General features: G+C 52.5%; 1 protein-coding gene across 8 annotated transcripts in view; it reads left to right on the top strand.

The window, feature by feature from the left end:
• Positions 1-23825, top strand: part of ARHGEF10 (Rho guanine nucleotide exchange factor 10) — a 111112-nt gene that overhangs the window by 56411 nt on the left and 30876 nt on the right. For 6 of the 8 annotated variants that reach the window (XM_027598736.2, XM_027598730.2, XM_027598732.2 and 3 more), the window contains 8 exons: positions 285-391; positions 3135-3212; positions 3468-3647; positions 5194-5310; positions 7181-7273; positions 10548-10718; positions 12773-12918; positions 15912-16087. In XM_027598736.2, the coding sequence (XP_027454537.2) occupies positions 285-391; positions 3135-3212; positions 3468-3647; positions 5194-5310; positions 7181-7273; positions 10548-10718; positions 12773-12918; positions 15912-16087 (1068 nt within the window). The remainder of the gene's footprint in view (positions 1-284; positions 392-3134; positions 3213-3467; positions 3648-5193; positions 5311-7180; positions 7274-10547; positions 10719-12772; positions 12919-15911; positions 16088-23825) is intronic. The other 2 variants (XM_027598734.2, XM_027598735.2) reach the window with 2 other exon arrangements.

Raw genomic sequence — 23825 nt, 5'->3', positions numbered from 1 at the left:
GAAGTATTTAGTTCTGACTTACCAACCAGGTATTGAGAGGACACCTCTGCCTTTTGAAATTAAACGTCCAAGTATTGAAAACTTCAGGTACCGATGGACACTGTGTTCCTCTGGTGGAAAGGATATTTTCTTGTTAAAATTTTCAATTTAATCATGGCCCGGTGGAACGTAAGCGCGGAAAATCGAAGTGTCTGCCCGAAGCGTTGATTTTTTTTTCCCCACGCTGTAATATTATGAATATATCATTTCAAGGTCAAACTAGTGCATTCTGACTTTTCTTTAAGATCACAGACCCTGTCTTGAAGAGGAGCAGAATTTATTTATTGATGTTGACTGCAAACATCCAGAAGCTGTCCTCACCCCGATGCCCGAAGGTCTATCTCAGCAGCAGGTAGGATGGGGGGCTGCTTCCTGGCGTGGCTGTGTTCCCCCGGCCGAGCGCCTGCCATCCCCCGCTCGTGGCCCCTCTGTGGCCTTGGTGGCCGTGGGCTTTCTGGCCCACGTGTGTTTGGGTATCACCCCCGAGTAAGTGTGAGACGTGTGTGGGTGTGATTTATACTGGTTCTTACTGGCGGGGCGACTTTACCTAGAGACACTAGCATGTATGCGGTGCCTCACATGCAGAGTAAAAGATTTCCAACAACTGGTGAAATCAGCGGGATATCAACGAGTTTCTTAGCCTCTGGAAAGAGGTAGCAGAGGGAAAAAAATGCGGTGGTGTCCGTTTGATGATCTTTGGGTAAAAGGAAAAGAAAGCCTGAGGACCAGAGCGTGGAGTAGGGTTTGGGGCTTTTGGGGGGCCCTGGAGAGTTGTTCTGCATGGGGTCAGCATGACGCATGTCCTGGAGACACACAGCGCTAGGTAGACACGTGTGGAGAGCGGCGTGGCTCGGAACAAGGTGGTGACAGTGCTAAGCTCAGAGTCTGAACGAAGAGCTGAGTTGGGAGGATGCCCAGGGGCCGTTAATTGTTGTCTGCAAACTAGGAAGCTCAAGTTTCACGGGAGTTGAAGGGGGGGGCCCGCGCAGCAGGGCTGACAGGACGAGGAAGCGTGTCTGTGGGCCATGGCTGATCTGTGAGCGTGTCGGGAACAAAGGAGGACATGCCGACGGGCGTGCGGGGTGTCTTTAAGTGCTCGCATATCCCTCCATGTCCGCGCGCACGTCCCACAGGAGGATGCTGCGGCTCCGAGGAGGCCGATGATGGGGGTGGCGCCCTGCCCTGGGCACAGTAGGGCCTGACGCCTGAGCCAAGTCTCTGATCCCCAAACCTAAAATCCCAAATCCTAAGTCAGTTAGTTGGATGGCCCGTAAATGCTCTGCACCGTCCGGTGCTCCCTGGGCACGTGCGGCTGCGATCCCTGTGGGGCGCGGTGCTGGCTGTCCCGGGCCGTGGCTCACCCGCCGCTCTCCAGCCCCACCAGTTGGAGAAAGGGCCTTGAGTTCTCGAAAACACCCTTGATGTTCCTTTGAGGTCTCTCTGCCTGCGTCCCTCCTGCCCCACTCCTGTGCGGCCTGGGGCTCTGTCCACTAATGGGGTTTCCGTGCTCATTCCTGGGGGAACACAGTGTGACTTGGACCTGGGTCCCCTTGTCTGAGGACGTGGTGCCGGGGGAAGCAGGGCCCTCCCTCCTAGCGAGCGCAGGCGGGACACTGTGACGTCGTAGGGGACAGCTGTGTAGAGGACGTGGGACCTGACCTCTCAGAGTCCTCTCAGGGCTGCTACAAATGCCTGTGATTTCCTGGGTTTGACCCCAGATCTTCTGCCTGAGGAGACGTGCAGCCGCTGGGAATCTGAATTCGGGAAAAAGGATGGCGGAGATGGGCCCTCTGCTAGTCTGGGGAGTGACTGGGTTGTGGGGTCTAGCCTTCCTCGTGGAGCGAGGGGTGAGCGCCCAGACTCCTGACCACGAATGGGGCCAGGTGGCTGGCAGCCTCGCGAGGGCCTCTTTTAACCCCAGAGCCTTCTGTACTCTTTATCTGCCCTAGAAGCACTGGTTTTTATCTTAATTTTGTGAATTTGAATGGTCCTTTTTGTGGAGAGAGTCGCTCCCTTGTCAGTCACAGAGCTCTGGAATGTTCTGCACTGTGGAAAATGCCGTCTCCACCCGCTGGGTGGAGTTGTGGTTCCTGTCGCGAGCCTCCCCTCCTCCTCAAAGGCCTGGGGGGGGGGGGGGGCGGGGGACTGGGGTGTGTGTGGTCTAGAGGCAGTCTTACTGTAATTTTGTGCTCATTTTCCATTTATTGGCAAAAATAACTTGCCAGAATATGTCTAGGCTTGATGGAAGTGCCCAGCATCATCACTGGCCTTTAACAGGAACCGCGCGCCCAGAGCCCCATCTCCATGCTTGAGTGACCAGTGTGTTTGAGGCGGGAGCCGCTCGCTGGCCTTAATCCACAAGCTGCCCCCCCTGCCCCCACCTCCTGAGCGTGTCTTCGCTTGGTCAAAGCTCTCGAGCCAAAAAAATCTATTCTTCCACCTTTCTTTCTTCTTTTTTTTTTTTTAAGATTGTATTTATTTATTTGACAGAGACACAGCGAGAGCAGGAACACAAGCAGGGGGAGTGGGAGAGGGAGAAGCAGCCTTCCCGCGGAGCAGGGAGCCCGACGCGGGGCTCGATCCCAGGACCCTGGCAGACGCTTAATGACTGAGCCACCCAGGCGCCCCTACTCTTCCACCTTTCAAAGCTGTTTCTCCTTCTACAACTTGGCAATAATAATTTCACTTGATCTGTGCTGCTACTAGCATTCTTTGAGTCAAGACTGGAATGGCTCTTTTCATGCTTTAGTCCTATGTGAAATATCCCGTAACGCAGCGTAGGGCCCAGAAGATACCGTTACTTCAGCTCACAATTGTTGACGTTCCTACAGTAACGTCACTTGTCCTGCTGTCCTTATGGTTTGTAATTTGAGGTTTGGCCTATTTCGTGACCGTGGCAACAGGGAAAGTAGGTTTTGTGCCTATAACGTTAGCTAACGCACTGTTCATAGCACCCTAGAGGCCTGTGGAGGTTTCCTTTGCCTCCTGTTTTGAGAACCAAGAAACAGAGCAAGAAAGTTCTTTATCCACAAGAAGTGAAATTTCTGTTTTCTGCAGCAGTTTGCTTACCGCTGTGTTTTTCCAACTGCCAACAGGTCGTAAGAAGATACATCCTGGGCTCAGTGGTCGACAGCGAAAAGAACTACGTGGATGCCCTGAAGAGGATTCTGGAGGTACCGAAACGTCGTGTCGCGGGGGACACTCGGGCCTCACAGGCCTTTTGCACACCTGCGGGTTTACGTGCGCACACGAACCATGACGTGATCGCAGTGGCAGAAGTCCCAGGACACGCTGAGTGTTGGGTCTGTGTGTGGACATGAAGAGTCGTGGGGTTTGCGTGAACCGTGACGTACGTGAGGGGATGTCTCCATATGTTTTCAACGCACCCTCTAAAGAGCCTGTACCGTCTTCCCGCGTGTCTTCGTTAGCAATACGAGAAGCCGCTGTCGGAGATGGAGCCAAAGATCCTGAGCGAGAGGAAGCTGAAGGTGGTGTTCTACCGAATCAAAGAGCTGTTGCAGTGCCACGGCATGTTCCAGATTGCGCTGGCCAGCCGCGTGGCTGACTGGGACTCCGTGGAAACCATCGGGGACGTCTTTGTGGCTTCGGTAATTGCTGGCAGGCCCCACCCCCCCACGGAGCTCGCCTGTGCTTTGCCCCGGTTTCCGTGCTCAGGGGGATGCCTCACGCCGGGTGTCCGGGTTAGCAGCCTCGGTGCCTTGCTCAGCGCACGCGCCGTGAGAGCACAGGTGCACGTGGTCAGGACGCCGTCCGGAGGCTCGCCGGGCGCGTGTCTGGAATGCCACCAGCTCTATCCTGTGCATCGCCGCGCAGTGGGAGCGTGGTTTTCATGGCGAGCCGGGGCTCTGTGGACGGTGTGCTGCTCTGTCCCACTCACCCCCGGGGCAGGTGGGTCTTGCCCGACTCCTTGTCCCTGTCCGGAGGCAGCGGAAAATGCCCACGTGTCCCCTGCAGCCAGTATTCTGTGGCCCGGGCCCTGTTGTGCAGACGCCGTCTCCAGGCCTCTGCCGACACAGGATGCAGCGGCGTGCATTCACGTTTCCTGCCCTGGAAACCAGCAGCCTCCTGTGTGCGTCCGGCAGTTCTGAGCCCTTTCATCCGTGGTCCTTTTATGAACCATGTGTATTGTGCTTAGTAAGTGTTCTGTCTAGACGTGGGAGCTTACGGGAGCAAAGGGATATCCAGCTTGAAGGTTCAAGTGAATGCTGTAATAATGACACGAGAAACCTTTTCTTTTTCCTATAGAATTGTGTGGGCTTGATGACGTATGTAAATTACAGGAAGTGTATAAATTACAGGATGCCTCGAACACAACACGGGAACAGGAGTTCTTACTAAAATATTTGCATGATGCCTTTCAGGGATCTTTATGGAAAACAAAGAGGAAACTGGATATTTACTTTGCAATTGCATTTTCTGGTGTTTTATGCGTTCACTGTCTACAATTACTCATCTCTGTTCTTGAAATGTTGACCTTGGTGACATTTTTTTTAAAAGGAAAAAATCTTAATATATAGTTGAGATGAAAGCATTTTTTCTGTAAGTGACGGTCGCATCAGATACCCGCTTATGGATATGCCTGTTCATCTTGAGAATTTGTGGGCTCTTAGAAGAATATCAGAGGGAGGCCTCTTGGTGTTTAGGGAAACAGGACAGGGACCAGAGTGGCCCCTCAGCCAGAGAAGCAGGAGGGAATCAGTTTCCTTCCTCCCCCAGAGCATTTCCAGGGGACGCTCAGAGCCCGCCAGGCAGGCTGTCGGGGCCCACGTGGCGTCCACCTCCGGAGGTGAAATCCACAAAGTGAGGACTGGCCGGAAGTTAAAGACAGGTGTCTGTAGTCAGGGACACCGCTTAGCTGAAGGCCAGACCACCAGGGACCTGAACAAGGATGCCGACAAGCGCATCGGGGTGAGCGAAGTGAGATCCACCCACTGTCTAAACGATTCCTAACAAGTTTGCTTAAAGAAGAAAAAAAAACACATGGGGTCGTGATGAAGTGTGTCCTGTGGAAACATCACAGTGACTGACAGGTTACTTTTAGGGCAGGTTTCGGATCTTTTATCATGTCCTGGAGGAGGGAGGCCCTGGGCTCTATGCACTGCTGATAGTTCTCAATGTTCTCTGTTGTTTCAGTTTTCCAAATCCATGGTGCTCGACGCCTATAGCGAGTATGTGAATAATTTCAGCACAGCGGTGGCAATCCTCAAGAAAACGTGTGCTACAAAGCCTGCATTTCTCGAGTTTTTAAAGGTAAGCACTTTTTTTTTTTCATTCTGGGTTTTCACACCCTCTGATAACAGGTTCCGTGTCCAAATACTTTATAGTGGAATCTTACCACATTTTGCCTCTACACATGTCATGTTATTTGTCGTAAAGATATTGTGCCGACGTGTTGGGTCAGGGCTAGAAAGGAAGATGAGTTTTCAGAGGTGGCAGAGCTTTTTGAAAATAACCTTTATTTGCACATCCTTGGAAGGGTGTGGATGGATGGGCAGGCCGAAAGGTAAGGTCCGATCCCAGAGGAAGCTTGCCTTTGGCTTGGCTTCCTGTCCTTCAGCACGGCACTAGGGGCAACAGACAGAACGTTTGGGATTGGGGTGGAGCTCTCCGGCCCCATTCGAGTCAGAGCAATAAGCTGATCGCTGAAGGACGAGCCCTCCGTGGGCCAAGGGTAAGAGGTGAGGTGCGTCTGACGTTGACAATGCGAGTTGTTGCCCTGGGATGTTTAGCCCACGGTCCCTCACTGTGGCCAGCCACCGACCCCAGACCTCACTTGCACGAGGCCCCAGTTCCTGTCATAAAACCTTGAGCCAGAGTTTGTCCCTGTTACTTAAATTCTCAAAGCTCCTGCTACCTGCAGCGAGTGGACTCAGGTGACGTTCTCACTGGCCTATTACACTGAGGCTGAATTCTCCCCCACCCCTTCCCTGGTCACCAGCCCTCAGTTTCGGGGGTCTTGGTGCTCGGTGGTCTTTCCATATCACAGCACGGCTCCTGGGGGACGGAGACACGTTCAGACGTTCCCTGCCTTGGAGGAGGTTGTAACTGTCTTGGCAGACACTGACGGTACCTGAGATGTCAGCCGAGGGGCCGGGCGCAGCCCCCACCGTCAGGTGACCCCCTGCCAGGTGGCCTGGGGACAAGGACCTGTGTCCCTAGCCTGGGAACTGCTGTCAGGAGGCTGAGCCGCCTTGGTGGTGGTGGGCGCTGGGCCCTCGCCCCGCCATCCGACCACACCGCTCCCTTAGCTGGAGACCCCACCCTGGTGTGCCGGGGTCCCGCCTACTGGAGCGTCCCTCCCCGGCTCAGAGAGGCGCGTCGAGGGACTAGGCAGCCCCTGCCACGTGGGAGAGCCGCTCTCAGACCAGACGTCCTCGGCCGTAGCTGCTCCTGGGGCAGCTCACACAGGATGCAAGCCCAGGTCACCCCCACCCCTCACCCCAAGACCCTTGCCCCCAGAGCCAAGCTTGGACGGCAGTGGCCGCCACAAGAACTCGCCCCAGTGCATGGACCAGGCTGCTTTTAAGGGCCCTGGCAACTCCTATTTGGGGTTCTGGGGTATTTTTCTCTCTTTTTTTAAATATTTTATTTATTTGAGAGAGAGTAAGTGAGAGAGAGAGCACAAGCAGGGGGAGCGGCAGAGGGAGAGGGAGAAGCAGACTCTCCGCCGAGCAGGGAGCCCGGTGTGGGGCTCGATCCCAGGACCCTGAGATCATGACCTGAGCCAAAGGCAGCCGCTTCAACAGCTGAGCCACCCAGGCGCCTCTTTATTTTTTTGTAAATGTAGTTTTCAACTGGTTGTAGAATCTCAGAACCTAGCTCAGTCCCTAGAAGGTTGAAATGCGTTTGTAAATGGACGAACCCTGCCTCGCGGTCAGAGGTGGCCTGTCAAGCATCGAATGCAAATGTGCTCTGGACCTCAGAGGCGCAAGCACGTGTGTGGTGTGATCCAGGTGTGGGGAGGATTTTGTAGCAAATCTGCATGCACGGTCTCCGTTGAGTGAAGATGGGCATGGGCTCCAGGCCGCCCCCTGCCGAGGCGTCTGTGTTGTGGTGGGAGGACCGAGGTGGGGGCCCCCCGCCGCCCCGAAGCGCGAGTAAGCCGGGCTTCTCCCCACAGCAGTGCCAGGAGTCCAGCCCCGACCGCGTCACGCTCTACAGTCTGATGATGAAGCCCATACAGAGGTTCCCACAGTTCATTCTGCTGCTCCAGGTAAGGATGCACACCTTTCCCAGCATCTGCTTGAAAGCCACGTCTGTGCTCCCGGTTCTGTCTCTGGCCTCCTCTGTCCTCCTTCCCCGAGCAGTTAGGGGGGCAGAGTCGGGGAGTGGGGGCCCCGAGCACGGACATGGCCGTGGACCCTCACCAGCTGGCTCCTGCAGGGGCGGAGGGGGCCCGGACGCGGGTTCCCCGGGGACAGAAAGGAATCTGCCCCCTTCTGGGGCGGGGTCTAGGTCAGGGTCTGGGTCTAGGGTCTGGTGGAAAAACGATCCACCCTCTGTGGTCAGAGCGGACGGGGGGCTCAGGAGCCCAAGTCACAATTCAGGCAGACCATGCCTGCCGTGAGCGCGGTCTGCAGACGGTGCGTGGAGCGGAGACACCCTGGTGGAGAGGCTCACCCGTGGACCCCAAGTGGTTGAAAACTAAGAATATTCACATTGGTGCATGTGTTGTTTCCGACAAACCTGGTTTTGAGGGCAGATGCAACACATTCCATGGGATGCTCGGTCTGTGCGCAGGCCTCATGGAGGCGGATGGCGGGCTGTCCGAAGCGGCATTTCTGAGGTCAGTCCGCGCCGGCTCAGATTCCTCAGGCGGCTCGGCGTGGCTTGCATGTGGGAACGCAGCAAAGGTGAAGGCCACATCATCCCTGGAAATGGACCTGCACGTGGCAACGTTGCCGAGGCCCCTTCCCCTGAGGTTGTGGCTGCTATTGTGGCCACCCAGATCTGTGAGAAACGTACCTGCTAAGTCAAGTGCTCACAAGACTGAGAGCGAAAGGATACACACACCAGGCTGTTAGCATCAGCCACTTCCATGGCTAGTCTCATAGGCTGTTTCTGTCTTCCTCCCTTTTCCACATACCTTTTCCAGTGAGTGTCTGGTTACCATATGTACATATTAGATCCAGTTTCCGGTTTCCAACATCTGTGTTAGAGTGTTAATAACAGAAGCTGTTTGCCTACCCCTAAAATCCAAATATCCAGAAAATGTGTTTTATTCCTCCAGCTGTCTGGTATTTACTGAGCTCTTCAAACGTGGGAGGCTCCAGGCGGGCAGTTCGGTGAGGAAGAAAGACGGTAGGGAACCAGTTAGTTCCTTCTTTAGCGAGATGGAGACACAGGGACCAAGGGCAAAGACATAACCACCTTATAATCCATGTGGCGCACGTTCAAACTCACATGCAGACTGTGCTTGTGCCGTGCTAGTAAATGCCTGGTTATCACTGGTCACCCACGACCCTGTTGGGTTTTCATGCCTCACTTGTGAGTAGTTTTTTGTTCTTAGTTAAAGTTGGATGTAGTTTTCAATCTAGCTCGTCAGCCTTTGGCTAACTGTTAATAAATCATGGCAAACCTTTGGCCCAGGTGTTTACCAAAATATATATTTTTAGAAAGGGTGGGAAGGCCGTGGGAAAGAGAGCAAAAGCATCGGAGGAGAGGCTGCGAGCCTCGTGGTGGCTGAGAGCAGGGACGTGGTCCTGGGTGACATCTCTCTGATTTTGGTCTAAGAACACCTGAGAATGTTGTGGCGTGTGCTGTTGCACCTGGTTTCCCGTGGGCTTGGTGAGGTGAGTCCTTGTGTAGTTCTTTCTCCCTTCCTCCCTCCCTGTCTGCCTGGGCACCAGGAGACTCATCAGAGAGCTCCCGGATTTGTGTGAGCAGCTTCCCTGGCAGGCGAGGGGGCGGCCCAGGGCGCGTCCGGGGCACTTAGGAACATGCACGTTTGGACTCAGAGGAGAGGGTGCAGTGTGTGCAGCTGAGAGAATTGCCTGGGTTGTCCAGGGACCCTGCTCCCAGTAAAGATGCTCCTGGGAGCTGCTGCCTGAGGGGGACTCGGGGGCTGGTGGCCAGGCTGGAAGACGGGGCAGGCGTGTTCCCTCCCTCCCGAGTTCTGCTCCGCGCACGTGGGGAGGGATGGCATGGGGACCGGTGTACTTCCTTCCCCTTCCTTTGGCCCATCAGGCACCTGCTCTCCCTGTCTCTGCACTGATCCCAGCTCTTCTGGGCCCTGTTACTGGTGGTGCTGGGACCCCACAGCCTTCCCTGATCCCTAGTAGAGCTGCATGGCCCCGGCTTTGCCAGGCCTGCTGGTTTGGGACACGTGGTCCCGTAGGAATCTCTGTCTCACTGTATCCTGCTGCCATTTTCTGTCCCGTGTTGGACCAACATGACTCTCAGTCTGGACAGAACGACAGACGTCCCTTTTTCCTTACTCGGTTCTCTTCTGGCATCTGGAGGACGCCCCCCGCCCCACTCCACGGCTCCCCTGGTATGGTGCTTGTCCTGATCGTGCTCAGGTCCCAGGCCGGCTTTGCCAGCTCCTGACTTTGGAGCCAGAATCCTCGTGACATGACTTCGTGGCCTTGATAGGATTTGAAGTGATTCGTAGGGAAACGGGCGTACAGCACGGTGTATATGGTCCGTTCAGATCGGAAATATGTCATCACTTCTGGAGGGTTGTGTTTCTTCAGATGAAAAGCAGGTCACAAGCTGAGGGCCCGGTGGCGTTCCCGCGCCGGCTGAGCGGGCGTCAGCTTCTGGGGGCCAGGCGAGAAGGGTGCTTCCGCCCGCATCTGCCTCCGTCAGCGGAAGTGGGTGTGCTCTGCGTGAGCCAGCTGGACCACACTAAGGGTCCGGTGGAAAAGCAAGGTGACCCCCTTGGGACTGTCACTTAGATGTCGCTCCTGCACGCCGACTCCTGCGATGGACGCACGTGGTGCCGTTTTATCGGTCACCAGATTGTCGCTCCCTCGTCCTCCGTGCAACCTCCTCTTCCCTTGGTGACCCTGCCGACGTGGACGGGAGGGTGTGTGGCTCCCTTCCAGCAGGGGTGGGACGCCCCTGGGGGCAGGGTGAAGGCACAGGAGTAATGCCGCCCACTTTGCGTTTGGAAGCCGACCTTTGGGGCCTGGGTCCACTGGTGCAACTCGGGTTGAGAGAGACGGGCTGGGAGTTACCTGAACGTAGCCACAGAGGGCGGGATGTTTCCCAGATGTGGCACGTTCGTATTTATAGTGCCCTTTATTGGGAATTGCTGTTTTTTTCCATTAGCAAGCTGTTTAATAAGTTCATTTTGTTTTTGCAAGAGGAGCTGTTCCAGTGTGTATCCAGACCGTGAGTGACTTGGCTTATTATCCTACCCCAGAAGTAGCTGATGCAGCCGCCAGACGTCGCGGCTCCTGGCTGGGAGCGTGCGTGGGCAGCCACCTGCTCCCTCACAACCAGCAGTCACACGTCTCCTTTTCACCATCTTTCTCCCCCAGGACATGCTGAAGAATACATCCAAAGGCCACCCTGACCGGCTGCCCCTTCAGATGGCACTGACGGAGCTGGAAACCTTAGCGGAGAAGCTGAATGAGAGAAAGAGAGACGCTGACCAGCGCTGCGAGATCAAGCACGTCGCCAAAGCCATTAACGAGAGATACCTGAACAAGGTTGACCGAGGCTTCTCAGTCTGTGCTGGGATTCAGTTTGCTTTGTACTAACAAGCCGCCATTCTTCCTGCCACTTGCTACTAATCTTCTGGAAGCTTTGCAGTGATGCCGTGGCCCAGGGCCCTGCCTCGGAAGTCGATGGAGAGCGTCGGGCGGGTCCGGGCGCGTTTTCTTGGGGAAGGGGCTCCCACAGTCACGAGACCCTCGCACGGTCTGAATCTTACTGCCAAAATGCGGTGTTTCCTCTTAGATGGTCGTAATCAAAGCAGAGGATGTTACATACGTTCTTTTTTTTTTTTAATTTTTTTATTGTTATGTTAATCACCATATATTACATCATTTGTTTTGGTGCAGTGTTCCATGATTCATTGTTTGTGCATAACACCCAGTGCTCCATGCAGAACGTGCCCTCCTCAATACCCATCACCAGGCTAACCCATCCCCCTACCCTCCTCCCCTCTAGAACCCTCAGTTTGTTTTTCAGAGTCCATCATCTCTCCTGGTTCGTCTCCCCCTCTGACTTACTCCCCTTCATTCTTCCTCTCCTGCTATCTTCTTCTTTTTCTTTCTTTTTTCTTAACATATGTTGCGTTATTTGTTTCAGAAGTACAGATCCGTGATTCATCAGTCTTGCACAGTTCACAGCGCTCACCATAGCACATACCCTCCCCAATGTCTATCACCCAGCCACCCCATCCCTCCCACCCCTCACCACTCCAGCAGCCCTCAGTTGTTACATACGTTCTTATCTGCACCTGTCTATGTATGGACTAAACTGTGTTTATCATGGAAACGTGAGAAAAATACGGCATGAAAGCAGTTCTTAGGCTGTAATTCTGCTTTACATTGACAAGTCCTTTTCTTGCAACAGCAAGCTGATTTTATGTAGACTTCACCATACTTACTTATGGCTCTGGTCCACAGGAAGAGGTTCATTGATAGGAGCGGTGTTAAATAATTTCATACCGTATTTTTCGTTGCTAAAATCACTTTCATTTCTGTCTGTAGGGGTAATTTCCTACCAGACAGTGACAGTCAGTGGCTTAGCTACAAGAACTGTAATACATTTTGAGGAACGGGTTTTTCCTGATTTTCTAAATGATTTATATAGGAATTTCTATGAGCTGAAAATTGCATTAAGTGATGGTTATGTTGTTTAGGATCCTGCTTACCTGTGGTAACAGTGCTTGCAAACCTGTGGGGACAGAGTAAGGCCGATAAGGAAGTAGTGTGTGTTCCTCGCTAGCGATCCCGAACCTGTGCACACAGCCTCATCATCCCCGTGAGCACGTCAGGAATAGGTTGACAGTGAACTTGGCTACTGTAGATAAAGGATCAGAACACCATCTGGGTGTTCGGACCATCTGAACGTGAATTCCCCATGTTCCTTTGGGCTGAATTGTTATGAGTCTGACTTCTATATGACTTATCTCATCACACTAAGGAGTACAAAGCATCTCTGTAAAGGACCAAGGGTACTGTGTTTAGCTCAGTGAAATGAAATATGGCCTATCACAAGAAGCTAAGATGTTTTCTTAATTATGCTATCCTTTGGGAAAACAAAAATCCCCGAGTAGCTCTTGCACTTAAATAAAACATTCCTGGTCGGCATAGACTTATAAATAACAATGGTTGGCCGGCTGTGGATGAGAGTCTGTAAGGAATGGAGCTTGTACTCGGGCAAGTCATTTAAAGAGAAGGAATATGACTGACAGGTGAAAACAAATGAGCCCTCCTTTGCTGAGTCCGTATCTCTCAGCTGGAGGAATTGTGTTTACAAGGGCTGGGTTAGACTCCTTTCACTGTTTAGGATAACTCCAAACACTGTCCGTGAAACTATGTAGTTAAAAAAAAAAAAAAAATCCACTCTGAGAATTCTACGTAGTATACACAAAAAGTACGATTGGAAGTGCATGAATTCTCTGTAAAGGGGAAAATCTGCAAAGCTTTGACACTTTATGCTCCTGTATTTTGCAAGACTTTTGCTCACCCTTTTTCTTCTTTTGATGAACTCGATTGCGGGAAGCATGTCAAGTGTGACTTTGAATGTTCAGCTTCTCAGCAGTGGGAATCGGTACCTCGTGCGATCTGACGATATGATAGAAACCGTTTACAACGACAGAGGAGAGATCATTAAAACGAAGGAGCGCCGCATCTTCATGCTGAGTGATGTGTTAATGTGTGCCACGGTCAGTGCACGGTGAGCATGCGCCTAGTTCGCGGGATCAGCTTTGTGCCTGGGAACGTGCCGCGTCCCAGATGAGGGGACAGCTCCAATAATGCTCCCACTCGAGCTGCCTCTATATGTGCGCAGAACTTCGTCACCTCATCCTGTGATGAAGGGGAACCAGGACCTAGACAGGCATATTTTTATTTTATTTTTTAATTTTAATTTATTATTTTTAGAACGATTTTATTTGAGAGGGAGAACACGAGCAGGGGCAGCAGCAGAGGGAGAGGGAGAAGCAGGCTTCCCGCCGAGCAGGGAGCCCCACGTGGGGCTCCATCCCAGGACCCTGGGATCATGACCTGAGCCGAAGGCAGACGCTTAACTGACTGAGCCACGCACGTGCCACTAGACTAGTGTATTTTTAAATGGGTCCAGTGTTAAGTCACAAGGTCACTGCTGGAGGAAATTCAGGACGAATGGTATATTTTTCTTTTAACGTAAGGCCAATGTTGGAACCAGAAACTGCATTGTGTTTCTTTTATTTCCCTCCTAAATCACTCTACAGTCTTGTTGTGATCATTGTTCAGACCCTTTCTCTTTAGCTGCCTCTCTGTGGAGACATTTTTGGTAAGTGTTTTTCTTCTATGATTATGTCGGTGGTGTTTATATTCACTGTGAACCAAGAAAATGAGTACGTACCACTTCCTCATTTCTTATCGTTAAAGTCATTTACCATCAGGACTGCTCCCTAACACCTAGAATGTTGTAGCTGGATGGATATTTGAGAAGTTAGGGTCTTCAGGTAGAGAGGGATGGTAAGGGAACTGAGGTAGACGTGAATGTTTTGAGCTGAACGCCCTGGGGGCTTTATCAAGTAGTGCCTGCTGACGTGGTGTCCTGAGCAGCTCATCATGGCTTGAGAGGCTCCGTTGTTAAACTCTCCGGAGTTCAGGATGCAGTTGCCAACCACTGGCCGCTCGAACTCATCCACTCCAGGTGTTGACAGCACAGACACTGGCCCGTGAGACAGGCAGGGCTCCCTCTCCTGGCAGAGGCTGGGTGTTAGACCTTCGCAAGCACACCAGCGGATGGGAGCCAGCACGTGTGCCTGTGCTCCTTCTGTGGCGACTGCCCTGTGGTGCTGAGGAGCCCCAGGAGGGAGGCCGGGGGTGAGGGTGGGCATCCAGGGGCTCACGCCGCGCAGCCCAGCCTTCTCAGGGCTCCGGGGAATCACCCCGTCGCGCCGAGCCTCACGCCCACACTCTGCAGAGTGGTGGTGGGGAAACCAGCCATCCCTGGGACTCCCGGGAGGCTCTGGCCAGGGGCCACAGTCAGGCCCTTCGGCTCCGCGCCCGGCGCACTGCTGCCTGGTGACTGTCCATTTTATTACGGTTCCTCCTCGTCCTCCCTTGCTTTGAGGCAGCTACAGAAGAAGTCTGCAAAATATGCCAACTTTTTTAAAAGATTCTATGAGAGAGGAGAAAGCATGAGTGGGGGGGCAGAGGGAGAGAGAGAATCTCAAGGGTACTCTGGGCTCAGCGCGGAGCCTGATGTGGGGCTCGGTCTCGCGGCCCCAATGTGACCTGAGCCAAAATCAGGAGTCAGACGCTTAAGCGACTGAGCTACCCCCAGGCGCCCCAAATGCTCCTCCGTCAGTTTGGGTCTTTTGAAATTTTATGTCGTTTTAAAAACCTCAGGCTGACAAATACACTTCCGAGATGAACAAGAAGTGGATGAACACTTAAAAATGGATTTATCTGTGTTCACTACCAGGGCTGTTCCTTAAAATAACACCCGGGCTGTGGCAGGGATCCCAGGTTCAGACGACCTTCCAGAAAGTGAGGAAAGGGAGACAGCGCAGTTCCCACTGTGGTGTTCTCAAGGGACACCCCCCAGGAGGCAGTGAAGGGCGACCCACTTTGGTCAGGCTGAAATGTTCAAATGGCCCCAAGGGTTATCAGAACAGCAAGGTCCCCCAAACCTCTATAGGAGTGAGGATTTTAGATTCCAACAGGATGGGTAGAAATTGGGGCCAGGTTCATGGGCTTCTGTGTTTTTGTATAGAGAGCACACGTAACTCACAGAACATGCAGTCTTTCTTACTCAGTGTCTGAGTTCTGCCTTCTCCTCCTTCCCCTTCCAACGCAGACTAGACATTGAAAAGCAAAGCCCTCTAGCATCAGAAGGAAGTCGGGGCACTTGGGTACCAGTTGGCTCCCAACATGCCAAGTATTTCAGTTTAAAGTATAGTGTCCGGCATTTTGGTTATTTCTGTCTACATTTTGATTGGAAAATATATGTATATCTTGAAGAAAGCGAACTGTGATACAATCACCAGAGTGAGGAACAGTGATTGTCTTGAGGGGGGGTTCCTGGCACATGGAGGGCCTCAGGCTGCTGGTAGCCTTGTAGCCTTGACTGAGTGCTGGCCAAGGAGGTGTCTGCTCTAGCATTTTCCACCTATCTGGACAGTCATGCTTTGTGTGTGTCTCTTCATGTATACCCCATTTTATGGTAAAAGGAGAAAAAAATCTACATAGGTCATAGGATTTTTTCGTTTAATTTTTACACAGTAAGTATCTTAATCGTGGAGCATAATGACAGGATTTAATTTTATTAAAATGGTTACAGTATCACTGAGAGTAAAGAAGGAACTTTGATAGGAAATGACCAGAGAATATCTCTGCACATAGGAGATTTTCCCTGTTAACAGTATTTGCCAGAACACATGAGTATCTTGGCTCCAGTATCCATCAGGGGGCCTCCAGCATGTTCCCTTTAAGCTTTTATGGGAACAAGAGAGTTTTCTGGGAGATAAGCGTTCTGTGTTCTCCCGTCTTCCACGATTAGGCAGTGAAGAGTTCCTACCATCCATTGGGAGGCCACTTTACAGAACCAAATGGTAGCTGTTTGTAAGAAAGGCAGAAGCAGGATGTGTTTCTCACTTGAATATCTAAGGGCTGAAAAGTATCCTGACTTACACCTGTAATGAATCATAACATCCTGGTGCCTCCTCCTTTCAGCACCTCGGACAGCAACACGATAATGTCAACCAGCCAAAGGTATTTATTAAAGTGGAGCGTTCCTCTTGGACACGTGGAAGTAATAGAGTATGGCAGTAATGATGGTGCTGGAGAAAACAGGTGTCCCCCTGTGCACTCACCCGAGAGCCTGGCGGTGGTTGCCAACGCTAAGCCAAGTAAGTGACACTTTACTAATGTGCGTGCGCGTCTTGGGGCTGGCGTCAGTGCTGACCGAATAGGCCCTGTTTCCTCGGCCTCCGCAGCATCCAGGGACCCACGGAGATGGTCAGGTTGTTGAACGATACCATCTCTGGAGCCTGTATTTTATGTTGGCTGATAAATGTAGACAGATAAGCCCACTGGACCCTCATCTTTGAGCTTGTCCCCACTGGTGTGCATCCTTTGGGTTTACAGAGAACCCCACCATATAGGATGCATTCAGTCTCCCCAGGTCTGATTTCTCTTCTGCATTTCCCAGTTCAGAGCCCTCCCCCAGTGAGGGCTCTGTCTCCTGTCTCCTGAGCATGCATGGAAGTCCTCTAGCATGTGGACCTCGGTGGTAGGCTCTGCTCTGCTGTGCACCACCTCATGCAGCCCCTCCTCTCTCCCCGCCCCCAGGCTCCCCAGGGAGGGGGTGCCAGGTCCTGATGAGCCAAGATGAGCCAAGGGTGTCCTGATACTTTGGCAATGCTTCAACAGCTGGGTAATATTTATGGTCTTTGGACTGTAGATTTTGAACGTAGTATAGTATTCATGACTTTCTCCTTCCATTTCTCTTTTTTAATCCAAATAAAGCCTGGCTAGTTTTCACTTACTCACCAGCCTCTGCCCCAGTTGTGGAACACACCAAATAGAGTGAATGGGGACTTGCAGTAAACTTTTCATACATGGAATGAGCCTTTTATATTAAATATTCATGATGTAAATATATTGGACAACCTTTCAGATTATTTTGCTTCCGACATGTTCAGAAGAAGGTACCTTTAAACCCTGTAACTTTTCTGGCTGCATATGCACGTTTGCTCGGACTCACAGGAACAGGGCCTGATGAGCTTTATGAGGTCTCCCATTGTTCTTATTTGTGTAACGTTAATAGTCGGTCACTTGGTTGGGTAATCGGCCTGGTAGACCACGTCCTCAGGCACGGTATTACAGGTCCTGCAGTCCTGAATCACTAACTGCTAAGTCCTTCTTAAAGGAATTGCAGACAGTCTCAGCAAATAATCAAAATATACCAGACTGTGTCACAGATTTTCCACAGTGGGGATATACTGAGGAGTGATGTGGGGAGGGAAGGGGGGGGTTCTTCCAAACTGATGCATGTTGGTAAGATCTTACTCAAGTTCAGCTTGGGTATCTCATTTGTTAAAAGTTTGTGAAAGCCCATTTAAATTGCTTGTCAGTATTGGTTGCAAATCCAACATGTGTCTTGGTTTTATGAACGGAATCATGCCTTTGTGTGTTTATAATGGTAGCAATGTTAAAATGTATTTGTAATTAAGATTGCCTCCTTGTGCTCAAGTCATCAGGGACAGCTTTGATCTGTAGAAACAGATACTGCATATTAAGGCAGCACTACATTTTCTTACTCATCTTTTTATTTATGACTCTGTTGCGCTAACTTAGAATAGGATTCGAATCGGTTAGCAATATTAAAAAGCATGTAGGAGGAAGACTCAATTTTTAAAATATAGTCAACCCTTAAAGAACATGGGGGTTAGGGGCACCAACCCCCTGTACGTTGAAAATCCTCATATGTAATTTGACTCTCCAAAACCTTTTCTATTAAAAACCTACCAATAACATCAACAGTTGGCTAGCACACACTTTGTGTGCTATATGAATCCTATACCGTGTTCCAACAATAAAGTAAGCGAGAGGACACAAAACGTCATTAAGAAAATGATAAGAGAAAACACATTTATGGTACTGCTCTGTATTTATCAAAGAAACTTGTGTAGAAGTGGACCCGCACAGCTTAAAGCCAAGTTGTTCAAGGGTCGACTGTCCATGGAAGAAAGGAGATAGGCGCTGTAGGCATTCCTATGAGCTTCCATCTGTGACGGCAGGGACATAGTTGTCATTGTCAGGGAGAAGAAAATGTGGCACTTTGGAGAGTATCCGGTTTTCTTCATTCTTCAATTTAAGGAGAAGTTTGTTGATGTATCCAAAGTTCAAGAGACTTTGGAAAATACTTGGAAACATATACGATTGTGTTCTGCAGACTTGCTGTGACCTTTTCATGTCCCTTTGAAAAAGCACACACATAACCTCGGTGAAAGCAGTTGTTTGGGGAGAATCTTTTTTGCGCACTGTCCTAAAGAGAGAATTTAATTGACAGACCTGTCTGCCACCCATAGACATTTGTTCTCCGTTTTGTGGGTGGGCGTAATCCGTGTCACTCCATGTGCTACAGCCCTTGGGGGTGGCGTGCACCCTCTTTCAGAATGGTCTGTTAGTACAGTGCCTTTATTTTAAGAAACCAAGGTACTGTGCTACGGTGAGCGCTGTGAATTGTATAAGACTGTTGAATCACAGATCTGTACTTCTGAAACAAACAACGCAACATATTTTAAGAAAAAAGATAAAGAAGAAGATAGCAGGAGAGGAAGAATGAAGGGGAGTAAGTCAGAGGGGGAGATGAACCAGGAGAGACTATGGACTCTGAGAAACAAACTGAGGGTTCTAGAGGGGAGGGGGGTGGGGGGATGGGTTAGCCTGGTGATGGGTATTAAAGAGGGCACGTTCTGCATGGAGCACTGGGTGTTATGAACAAACAATGAATCATGGAACACTGCACCAAAACAAATTATGTAATATATGGTGATTAACATAACAATAAAAAAATTTAAAAAAAAAAGAAAAAAACCAAGGTACTGGTAACTGATAAGTATGTGGGGGACTTCATCTACAATTTGTTAATCCCTCATTGTTTCCCTTCCGGCTCTGGGACGGGGCCTGCAGTGGGTGCCCAATGAGTGTTTGTTGAGCAAATGAAAAGGAAAATCGGCATCACCAACCACTGTTAAATTTTTAATTAAACTGTGTCTTTCTACCTACCTGTTTATTGAAGGCCTGTTCTAAACCGAGCGCCATGTTCTGGTAACCCCCAAATGAGTAAGGGGTAGATGGTGCCTTTGGAAGCCCAAGGAGACGGATGCAAGAACACGGGTGTGACGCACTGTGATACATTCCTTAACAGAAACCAGGGCGCAGAATATTTGGGGAGATCAAAAAAGGTTAATTTTCTCAGAGAGACACCGCTTAAGCTCGGTTTTAGAGAAGGAGCGGGGTTTCAGCAGACAGAGGGTGTGGGAGGACGTGCATCAGTTGGTTGCTTGATCCCTTCAGCTGATCTGCATCTGACACCTGCCTGGAGCACAATGAGGGGTTTGTGCGTCCGGGGAGTCAAGAGTTCTTGTGACTGGAACCTTCCCAGCCTGTGGCAGTCCCTCCAGAATCCGGACGACTGACCACTGTCTGTTCTCAGGGTCCAGTTCCATCCACAGAAGTAGGAACTGGAAGAGGCTTCCAGGCTGTCCTGTGATTGCATAAGGCCTAGTAAAATGCTCGTGCTGGCTCTGCAGCTGGTGGGATCTCAGCGTCTGGAAGGAAGGGCGCTCGGACTGGGCAGGGTGGTGCCGTGTGGACCCTAGAACCTGAGACGCTGCTTGGCAGATTGTCTTCCTCTTATGGCTTCAGTTACACGCGTGCTTGGATGCCGGGACAGCAGAGTGTAGGTTCAGAGCGGGACCACAGAGCTGCCGGTTACTCTGTAAACTGCCTGTTTCTTGGAATAATGAGCGGGATGAAGGTGACTGGTCATGTGCAGGTAATGCTGGCTTCTCCAGGAGAGAGAATTAATGTGCTGTTCGTCCGTGGGGGGGGTCTTCCCTCATTAACAGATTGTGACCGTAAAAGGGTTGGATTGGGAATTGTCCGGGAGTTGTCCGGATGCAGCTTTCCAGATGAGAAGGCCTCCAGGAAGCCGTGTTCTCGGCCCCGGAATCCTGGGAGGGGCGCTTTGCAGAGCATCAGTCTGTTGTTGGGCCCATCCTTGTGTTCGCGTTTCCTGAACCTGTCACTCACTAATCTCAGCTCCGTGTCGGACGTGTTACTTGTTGAAGAGTTTTTATAGCGGGCTTCCCTGCTATATTCCCATATGATACAGTTCGCTCTGAGTGTACAGTGGGCATTACCTTGGCAGCGCCGAATGGACAGACACTGCTGAGAGCAGGGAGGCCAGGGGCTTCGAGTCTGCAGGTCGGGGGGGTTCCCAGCACCCGGACCTCTGTGGGAGCAGGTATTTGCTTCGTTCCCGGCTTAGTGCTGCCCCTTAGCTGTGCAGACCCCCGTGTCTTGGTCTCCCTGTCCGTAGAGGGGATCTGAGTTTTAGCTGTAAGCTCTGAGACAATGGGTGTGGAGTCCATGGCCTTTTAAATGCCTTCCAGATTAAAAAAAATTTTTTTAACAAATTAAAATGTGCTAATTCTGTGTGTGTTGGAAGACTGAACTCAAGCCAGACTTCCTGGGGCGTTTTTGGGCTTCCGGTCAGGGAAACAGGGACCAGTCCGTTCGCTGGCATGTTCAGCACTGGGGGAAGGCCCGTCCTGCCCCGTCCACACGCACCCAGCAATGAGGGCCCGTCTGTTGTTGCAGTCAGACAAGGAGCTGCTCTGTGTGCCTCTGATCCATAATATTGATCTCATTCCCACCAGCCTGCAGCCTGCGAGTTGTGCTCTACTCATGCACATAAAACCGTGTCCCCTCCACGAGTCACAATCAGCTGGGCTGTCTCGGTGGTCTCCGAGTTTTTAGAGAAGGGCTTCAGATTCACCCACAGTGCTTTTGTTCCTTCTGAGTCTCTGGCATTTGTCATCCTTCAATTATTTTGAGACGCTAAGTAGGAATTCTTTGCTCCGCCCATAGCCATGTGACTTTTCTGGTGTGTGAGCGACTGAGCTCTGAGATCAGCATTGGAAAATTTGGTCTGTGGTTCAGCGCTGAAGACAGAGTGTGGGTGTCACTGCCTAGCAACCAGACTGCAGGAGCCCGTGTGGCCACCATCCTCAGCCCCATGGGAGCCGCCCACAGAAGGCGCCATCCCCAGAGGAGCCCCCCGCAGGGTGTGCATCTGCTTTGCCGTGTCCCTCTCCTTGAGCTGTGACATTTTATTGGCATTGAACTTCGCTCTCTGTGTAGGGGCCTGCAGGCTGGTGCCCACGGATTTGTCCAGGGGTCCTCTGGGATTCCATGGGTTGGTTTCAGCTTCCAGAACTTCTGAATTACCTTGCCAAATTCTGCGCTTTTTTCTGGGGTGATTGTACAGTTTTCGCCGATTTTGTGAGTTGGGGCTGGGGTTGGGAAGAGAAAGTCCCCGCAGCGCGGTGGGTTTACCTGATGCACCGGGTAGAGTTGCCTATGCTCCTACCATCACTGTGTTCCCCGCTTGTCTGGTGGGTTTACCAGAAAATACATTTCCCCGTTGCCAGATATAAGCTGACTCGTGCAGGATCCGTAGAGATCAATTCCATTCGATGGTAGACCCTGGAGCACTCCCAGTTTTCAGGGGACGGTACTGCCGGAGCTGGAAAGGGAGGGGGTCCCCACCCCACAGGAGCCTCTGCTGGAAGAGACCTGCCATCGCCTCTTTTCGGCACATCCCGAGAAGGCCTTCAGACACCTTGAGAACAGTGTGCAGGCTGAGTGTGTTTCCGAGGGGAGCGCCCGTGGTGTGCAGGGCAGCTACTGTGGTCCTGTAGGGATCACGCCCGTTGCTTTCCCGTTAGTTAGTCCTTGAAGATGATGGTGAGAGTCAGCCTGGCTGTACTTCTCTGTGCTCGGGTACGGCATGCTGTTACCAGTGCAGGGCAGGCCTTGGCTTGTGCGGCTGTGGGACCAGCATCTGCTTCTCATGGAGCAACCGCAGACTGCACACTGTGCAGCCGAAAATCGCCGTGGGAATAGGGTGAGACCACCCCAGTGGCGTCCTGCCCTTTCTCGGGCAGCGTGCAGCTCCAGGGAGCAAAGTTGCCCCCTGCTTGCCCCCAGCAGCTCTGTACAGAGAAGGCCAGGCAGACCATCCGCTCTGGATCAGCGTCCCCTCCCATCCCCAGAGCATCTACAGAGTGTGTCCGCTCTCTGCTCAAGTCTTCTCAAAGTGCCAGACCTCCTTCTGCAGTCCGGCTGCAAAGTGGGGGCTCTGACAGTGGGTACCAGGGGTTGGAGACAAGGAGGGCATCACATCATTGTTATAGATGAGCTGGCAGAGACCTAGGCATCCTTGAATTCTGAGGCGTGTCCCAGAGGGAGAGGCTGGGGCAGGGGTGGGACGGGTCCTGGGCAGAAAGTGAACTGTAAAGAGACCACGGATGCCACACTGGGGGGATGTGGGTGTGGTTTATGGTTTTGTGGCCAGAAGTGGGTGTGCAGGGGTGCACGTCAGCAGTGGAGTGGAAGCCACACTCTGACCCCTCTACCTCGGAAGGCAGAGGCCCACGTGGTGCCTGCAATTTTAAAATACGAAGCCAGGCCTCGACTTCTGTGTCACCAGGAGCCCTCGCTCTGGGCTGTGGGGCCAGGTTTTCACTCTGTGAAGCAAAGGGCCAGCACATGGGGTTTGTTCAGTCCCGGCGTGGGGTCTCGAGGGCTGAGGGCTTGATCCACACGCCACCCCCCGCCCCAGCGTCCCTGAGCTTGTCGTGGCCTGTGGGTGGGGACACACCCGCGGCCTGCCTGCCCTCTGAGCCAGCGAGCCGGGGTGGCCCTAAGGTCAGAGGACAGGAGGACGCAGCTGCCTCCAGGGAGACCCTAGTGATTGGAAAGGCACAGCCCGTTTTAGGGTCAGGGCTGCCCTGGGAGGGACCGGAGAGGAGGAAGGCGCGTCCCGATTGCCTTGGTGATGCCGGCATCCGTGGCATCCGCCTGAAGCTGTGCCGCCGAGCTCGCTCCCCTGCCGTGCGTGACCCTCAGCTCCCCGTGCCCCGATGGAGGGGAGGCCCCCCGCCCCCCCGTCGCAGAGACCAGATGGCCGCCCACCCGCCTCCGCTCTGCTCCTGGACAGCAGCTGAAGACTGTCGGCTAGACCCCCACGGTCTGCGTCCACGGTCTGCGTCTGGGTGCTGGGCTGGTAACACGTGGTCCGTAGCGCCCCCGCAGACAGTGACCGGGACCAAGGGCGTCCAGGCCAGCCCCCTGCAACGGAGCAAGGCTGGCTGTGTCACTGTGCCACAGCTGCCTTGGAGCCCTGCGTGGAATTTGTCCTGTTTCCTTTCATGGTGCGCTGAGTATTGATCTCCGTACAAGTTTTCAGTCAATGAGATGTGATTGTACCTGTGATGAGACCCAGATGGCTTCTCAGGGCAGTGAGGCTCCCGAGGCCCGCGCTGGAGGGCGGTGAAGTTGCGTTCATGAGACCGCGGTCTGCACGCCAGGAGCACTGAGAATCAACCCTGCCTTCCTTCCATTCGTGCAGACAGCCGAAACATTTAGCACGTATGAGTATTTAGTGACCGGGCCAGAAACGCACGTGTATGCTTAGGTTTGGTTTTGAAATCCGAGTCAGTCCTAACAGTCGAGTATGAGGACCGAGGTGGCCCTCCGTCCGCCCGAGCCCTGCTCTCCTTCCTGCCCCATCTCCCGCCTCGCTGCACCTGCTTGGGCACTCTGGCCTGGGTGACACAGCAGCAGTGACCGTGGGTGACCGCGGGGCCCTGCCGTCCTGAGCGCCCAGGCAGGACGGCCCGTCTCTGGGAGGCGTGGGGTGGGGAGGCCCTGGTGAGAGACGACCTGTGAGTTCTTGGCGTCTGGGCGGCGCGTCCACGACGGCCACGGAGGACTTCCAGTCCAGCGTGTCTGTCTCATACATGGTACCACCAGCGTGTGCACACAGTTCACGGAAATGCTCCACCAGCT

Source organism: Zalophus californianus, chromosome 2, assembly GCF_009762305.2.
Source record: "Zalophus californianus isolate mZalCal1 chromosome 2, mZalCal1.pri.v2, whole genome shotgun sequence".
Taxonomy (NCBI): Eukaryota; Metazoa; Chordata; class Mammalia; order Carnivora; family Otariidae; genus Zalophus; species Zalophus californianus.
Note: the sequence above shows the minus strand (reverse complement) of the source record. Positions and strands in the feature narration are given on the sequence as shown.